The 6,884-nt window shown below is 40.9% G+C and overlaps 1 protein-coding gene across 1 annotated transcript; it reads left to right on the top strand.

Annotated features, from left to right (window-relative positions):
- On the top strand, positions 1 to 6,799 carry LOC106562607 (transmembrane gamma-carboxyglutamic acid protein 4). The gene is made up of 7 exons (XM_014127557.3): positions 1 to 249; positions 905 to 1,020; positions 1,142 to 1,305; positions 1,399 to 1,426; positions 2,213 to 2,354; positions 3,386 to 3,568; positions 4,400 to 6,799. The coding sequence occupies exons 2-7, from the start codon at positions 909 to 911 to the stop codon at positions 4,425 to 4,427; spliced, it is 657 nt and encodes a 218-aa protein (XP_013983032.2). The 5' UTR covers positions 1 to 249; positions 905 to 908; the 3' UTR covers positions 4,428 to 6,799.
- Positions 6,800 to 6,884: the final 85 nt, after the last annotated feature.

The raw sequence follows: 6,884 nt of genomic DNA, 5'->3' as shown, positions 1-6,884 counted from the left end.
AGATCAGTGTATCCAGGTGAAAAGCTTGATTAGTCAGGTCTGTACAGGTAGGTAACTACTACAGAACAGGAGGTGAGCTCACGTTGGTGGGAGTAAACAGAAACTTCGCGCTTCCTGGAATATTTTACTTTTATCGATTTAACGAATTATAATATTTTGTAATGCGGTGTTGTTGATTATTGATGATACGTGTTCTGAGTGTTTTTATAAGGAAATATAATACACAGCTGTTATCGGCGATTGTTCAAGGTAGGTGGTTTCATTTCAGTTTCACCTGTCAACAATCAACGTCATTCATACCTGCTCAGTAACATTCATTTCGTGCAGTAGCCTGTTTTATTCCACTCTTCTTGGATTTTACACACGTTTTAAAGTTAAAGGTGCACTACGCAGAAACTGCTCTGCCATTTCCTGGTTGCTAAAATTCTAATAGTTCGCCAAGTATAGTGTGGAGAATCATTGTATCATCGAAACCGCTGTGAAATATCATTGACATAACCGAACATATTGTATTTTCAGCTGTTTGAAGCTGGTGTACGACACCTAAAGTAAAAGAGGCAAAAAACGAAATTTTAAGAACGGGAAGCATATAAATAAAGCACATAGAACAGATATACCGCTTCTAAGACTTGCTTTCAATGAGAATTACATATCTATAATTCATACTTCTATGTGAATTTGGTCGGGTCGCCCAAAAAGTGACATTTCAGTGTGAACAATTTAAGGTGTAAAATTAACTCTCGTTTTTAAGGAAGAAATTGCTAAGCAATCAACAGACACTGTATAGGCTTCTGAACAGCTTTCTGATAAAAACTGGGTGTGTCTTGTTGTCACTCACTTGTGAAATGCACGTTCTAACTTCTTATCTAATCTCTATGACCTATGCTCAAATCATTATCCGCAGGTGAATGGCGATGCTTTTGCATTTATTCATACTGTATCAACTGCTTCCCTGTGGAAACTTTGCTTGTATGAGAAAGTTATTACACACCACAGGGACAGAGGACCAGTCAAAAGAAGGTGAGACATGAGTTTCCAAACATCTTCAAATAGAATTTTGTTATATTCTTAAATTATAGTATTAAAGTACTGTCTTTAAAAGTTTGCATAATTTAGTTCTACTCGTGATTGTGTCCCCTAGTTTTCGTGCAAGAGGAGCAGGCAAATGCATTCTTAGGACGCCATCTATTGGCCAACCGATTTGACTTTGAGCTCTTCACTCCTGGGAATTTGGAGAGGGAGTGCTTTGAAGAAGTCTGCAACTATGAGGAAGCACGAGAGGTCTTTGAAAATGTCCCTCAGACTGTAAGTGATGCTGAGATGGTGTTCAGACAGAATTTGTGTGGTAGGCCCAGTCTCATGACCACAACCTGATGTTGTCTTTATGTTACTTCGCAGGATGACTTCTGGAAAAAGTACACAGAGGGTAAGAGAAGTATGGCTAAGTATATCTACATATATGTGCAGGTCAACTATTTGCTATTGTACTACTACTAATCGCACAGATTTTTCTAGCAACATTGATGGGTACAGGGCGGCAGAAGACACCCTCAAGCAGAAGGACGAAATTCAAAACCTAATGCAGTCTATAGCCCAGCGGTGCAACTCAGGCCCTGTCACGTCCTGACCAGTGAAAAGGTTCATTTGCCATAGTAGAATGGTCAGGGCGTGGCAGGGTGGTTGTTTTGTGTGTTTTGGGGTTTGTTTGTTTCTAGGGGAATGTGTTCTAGTTTTCATTTTCTATGTTTCGTTTTCCAGGTTTGGCCGAGTATGGTTTCCAATCAGAGGCAGGTGTCTTTCGTTGTCTCTGATTGGAAGCCATACTTAGGCAGCCTGTTTTCCTTTGGGTTTTGTGGGTGGTTGTTTTCCGTATAGTCTGTGTACCTTACGGAACTGTTTGTCGTTTGGTTATTTTGTTTAAGTGTTCTCTTATAATAAATGAAGATGAGCACTATACACGCTGCGCCTTGGTCTAATCCTTTCGACGCACGTGACAGGCCCTTAGGTTCTGCAGTCCAGTTTATTTTCTCCTTGACAGGTGTATTAGTCCATAAATGTTACAGGATGGCTGGAGAGAAACCTGGTTTAAAAAAAGGAGAAAAAGCACCATACACTGTGACTCTTAAAGAGAGTTAGCAGCATATTTAGGAATCTTGCAGTGTTTCATACATGCAAAAATACTTAAATTGGTTGTTTTTGTGTGATTGCACAGATGAGGACACGCGGCCTTCGCGGCTGGATGTGACTGCCCTGCTTGTGGGTCTGATCGCGGCAGGGGTGGCCGTCGTCATCTTCGGCCTGTTGGTCTGGTACTTCTGCAAGGGGAGTTGTAAGGATAACCTCTCACGTGCCGGGTGAGTTAGATGAGGGGCATTATGTTGACTGAGGGGAGCTGTGAGGGGAACGGCTGATCAGAGCTGTGAGGGGAATGGCACCTCCGTACCGTCAGGCTCTGATCAGTCCCTACACCCAAACAAGGGCACTGCGTTCATCCACCTCTGGCCTGCTGGCCCCCCTACCTCTGAGGAAGCACAGTTCCTGCTCAGCCCAGTCAAAACTGTTCGCTGCTCTGGCACCCCAATGGTGGAACAAGCTCCCTCACGACGCCAGGACAGCCGAGTCAATCACCACCTTCCGGAGACACCTGAAACCCCACCTCTTTAAGGAATACCTGGGATAGGATATAGTAATCCTTCTAACCCCCCCCCCCCCCAAAAAAAGGATATAGTTGTACTATTGTAAAGTGGTTGTTCCACTGGATATCATAAGGTGAATGCACCAATTTGTAAGTCGCTCTGGATAAGAGCGTCTGCTAAATGACTTAAATGTAAATGTAATGTAAATGAATGACAGTGGTCACTGGATCAGTAGTTTGAATAAGATCAAATGTTATTTGTCACAAGCACCGACTACAACAGATGTAGTAGACCTTACCGTGAAATGCTTACTTACAAGCCCTTAACCAACAATGCAGTTTTAAGAAAAATAAGAGTTGAGGAAAATATTTGCTAAATAAACTAAAGTAAAAAATAAATAAAAATAACAATAACGAGGCTATATACAGGGGGTACCGAGTCAATATGCGGTGTTACAGGTTAGTCGAGGTAATTGAGGTAATATGTAGATAGGGGTAAAGTGACTATGCATAGATAAACTTGGCGCTCCAGTACCGCTTGTCCTGCGGTAGCAGAGAGAACAGTCTGACTTGGGTGGCTGGAGTCTTTGGAAATTTTTAGGGCCTTCCTAAAAAAGTTGTTTGCCTAGTCTGTAGTTTGTGTGTGTGCGGGGGGGTTGTGTGTGTGTGTGTGTGTGTGTGTGTGTGTGTGTGTGTGTACGCACACATTCTTCAAAGGGGTACTGCATCATTCCTGACTGTCTCTTCCAGCTCTGTTAGGGTGCGTCCAAGGCGCAGTAATGCCTCGCTGATCATGCGGAGACTGGATGAGGTCTCTCTGCAGCCCGTGCTCCTGCCCCCGCCGGAGGAGATTGACCCCCCAGGCCTGCCCTCCTATGAGGACGCCATCGGCAAAACCGGAACGCACGACGCCCCACCTCCTCCTTACCCTGGGTATACACACACATGCTCATGTATACATACACACATGATTGTGCCGGTTGCTGCAGAGAAGGAGGTCAAAGGGGAGTTTTTATTTGAATTTTATTTCACCTTTATTTAACCAGGTAGGCCAGTTGAGAACAAGTTCTCATTTACAACTGCGTCCTGGACAAGATAAAGCAAAGCAGTGCTACACAAACAACAACACAGTTACACATGGAATAAACAAACATGCAGTCATTAATACAATAGAAAAGGTGTCTATATACAGTGTGTGCAAATGAGGTAAGATTAGGGAGGTAAGGCAATAAACAGGCCGTAGTGGCGAAGTAATTACAATTTAGCAATTAAACACTGGAGTGATAGATATGCAGAAGATGAATGTGCAAGTAGAGATACTGGGGTGCAAAGGAGCAAAAAAAATAATTACAATATGGGAATGAGGTAGTTGGATGGGCTATTTACAGATGGGCTATGTGCAGATGGGCTATGTGCAGTGATCTGTGAGCTGCTCTGACAGCTGATGCTTAAGAGTGAGTGTAGCTTTTGTTGAGTGACAGGTAATGATGCTTTGTGGGTAACAGTTGTCGATGGGTTCGGTGTCCTCCCTGGTTCGAGCCCAGGTTGTGGGAAGGAGATTAACGCAACCAACACTGTTACACATACCCCAAAAACTTGCTCTACCTATCTGAATTTAATTATAACTACAAAATTGTTCATACATTAAAATCTTTTTCAAAACATTTTTTTGTAAAATTGTATTTTGGGTTTATAGACAGTAGAGATCTTTCTAACCTTGCCTTGTTAGGTGAACATGTTTACTTAGTTGTTTCTTTCCCACAGGTCTCAACCTGGAAGTATTCGACGATAGCATCTTTGACCTCGCTGGATGAATGTCTCCATATTGAGCTTCATCAACTGAAGAGGTTTAGATCTATTTACTTTATATGGTTGTTCTCCACTGTGCATGTTCAAGATGTGATTTTATTGGATTGTAATACCTTGTGATAATTGTAGATCTGTGTGACTGATTAACTCTTTACCTCTTCCGTTACCTGCAATTCGAGATGTTTAGCATATTTATCTATTTGTACAAATGTTTAGCAATTTTTCTGTATGTGCCAAAACTGATTTATTCCTCATCACTTTATTCCTCACTTATGTCAACTTTTGAGTTGGACTTGCTTTAACCCATAACAACTAGTGAGGTAATACTTGACATGATATAACTTAGTTTAACTGTAACATGTCAACTGCTCTGCTTTTATGAATGGAAAATTAAGCATGAGAAACCGTATTGAGTATATACCAGTGTAGGCTGCTGAGGGGAGGACGGATCATAATAATGGCTGGAACAGAGTGAATGGAATGGCATCAAGCACATGGAAACCATGTGTTTTGTATTTAATATCATTCCACTGGTTCCACTCCAGCCGTTACCACGAGCCTGTCCACTCCAATTAAGGTGCCCACAACCTGTGGTATACATACAAGTCTGCCTACTACATTTTTACATTTACATTTTAGTCATTTAGCAGACGCTCTTATCCAGAGCAACTTACAGTAGTGATTGCATACATTCCATTTCATGCACTGTTTTTCGTACTGGCCCCCCATGGGAATCGAACCCACAACCCTGGCATTGCACACACCATGCTCTACCAACTGAGCCACAGGGAAGACACTACTGTAGCCTGTTGGTTAATGACACAATATGAGCATAGTGTTAGGACAGACTGAGAGAATTGACACTTCCACATTCTCTAAATCATATTAGATGTACAGGGGCTTCTAAAAGTATTGGGACAGTGACAATATTTGTTGTGAGAAAGATGCACAAATATCATCCCCCCCAATCTCCCCTGTTATTGTAAAGGTGAGAGGTTAGCATGTCTTGGGGGTATGATCTTTGTGCATCTGTAACTTTCATTATTCACGATTCCTTCAGGGTTCTCTGTAATCATGGTAGCGTCCACATTAATGTAGAAGTGTTTAGAAACATATATTTTATTTGTCACATGCGCCGAATACAACAGGCGTAAACCTTACAGTGAAATGCTTACTTACAAGCCCTTAACCAACAATGCTTTAAGAAGTTAAGAATTTTTTTTTTTGATTAGTAGAAAATACATTATTTACCATGAATTTCTATTGGGCACAAAGTAATCTTAAACACAACCAAAACAAGCAGCAAATGTATCCAACACATTTTATAGAGGCACAAGCTTGATGTAATCAATGAGTGCTATGAATATGGGACCAAATACTTAACTTTTTAATACACATATAAGTGAGTTTGTCCCAATACTTTTGATCCCCTAAAATGGGGGGGGGGGGAATGTACAAAAGGTCCTGTAATTTCGAAACGGTTCGGCCGATATAGATGAAAATACCCTCAAATTAAAGCTGACAGTCGGCACTTTAACCTCCTAGTCGTATCATTTCAAAACCAAAGTACATAGACAAAATGTGTCACTGTCCCAATACTTTTGGCGCTCACTGTATGCGTTGTAACTGCTCAAGTAGACTGTGAGTTTGATGACATCACACTCAGTGCTTGACTTGGACTGAAATACTGTATGTGCCGGTACTAATTTACCTGTACTGTTGTTTATAATATAATTTATATTATATATATTATATTTTATGTCTGTGCAGGAACTCTGCAATAATTTTGAGCTAATATTCTATATGCGGTGCAGAAACTGAAGCAGTAGAACATTTGTGGTGCCAGTACTCAGTTCCGGTGAGCTCCTGCCCACGTCAAGCACTGATCACACGCTATGCTATTATGAGTGTCCCAGGAAGTCTTTGCTCTTTTCTGAAGCTCCATTCATTAATGAAGAAGAAACCTATCGGGGATATTTAATGAAGTGCCTGTTAAATTGTCATAACAGGGTGCACTTTTTTTATAGGGTTTTACAACCACAGGTTGGGATAATTATGTTTTTATTTCTGGACACTGTTGAGTAGTGGGCTGTTTCTTTACCCATCCATTTGTAAAATAGGATATTGAATTAATACTGCTCACATCTGAGCATGACTTCTGTAAGGATTAGGAGGAATAGTGACACATGTGTGTTTTGTCTTTGGAATTTAGATCTATGAATGATGCCAATGGTGAGGTTGACATCATGGGACAATGTACTGTATGTGTGCTGGTGATGCTTGGTTTGACTGATTGTGTACTTTAAGTCTATAAAACATGTGAACTGTCATTTCATAAATTGACATTTTAATGATTGTCTTGTCTCTCTGAAGAATGTTTGAATGGTGAAGTGTTAATTTTTACAGCAAAATCAAAGGCTATCATTATTTTGATCATTAA

The sequence above is a fragment of the Salmo salar genome, chromosome 11 (assembly GCF_965601325.2).
Source record: "Salmo salar chromosome 11, fSalSal1, whole genome shotgun sequence".
Lineage (NCBI taxonomy): Eukaryota > Metazoa > Chordata > Actinopteri > Salmoniformes > Salmonidae > Salmo > Salmo salar.
This window is presented reverse-complemented; position numbering and strand designations above follow the sequence as displayed.

What these genes read in the sequence shown, in the direction of transcription:
- LOC106562607 (XM_014127557.3), top strand. Translation starts at nt 909, where the DNA reads ATGGCGATGCTTTTGCATTTATTCATACTGTATCAACTGCTTCCCTGT. An exon ending in TTGAAAATGTCCCTCAGACT is followed by an intron (nt 1,306 to 1,398) that starts GTAAGTGATGCT and finishes GTTACTTCGCAG; the next exon opens with GATGACTTCTGGAAAAAGTA. An exon ending in GATAACCTCTCACGTGCCGG is followed by an intron (nt 2,355 to 3,385) that starts GTGAGTTAGATG and finishes TGTCTCTTCCAG; the next exon opens with CTCTGTTAGGGTGCGTCCAA.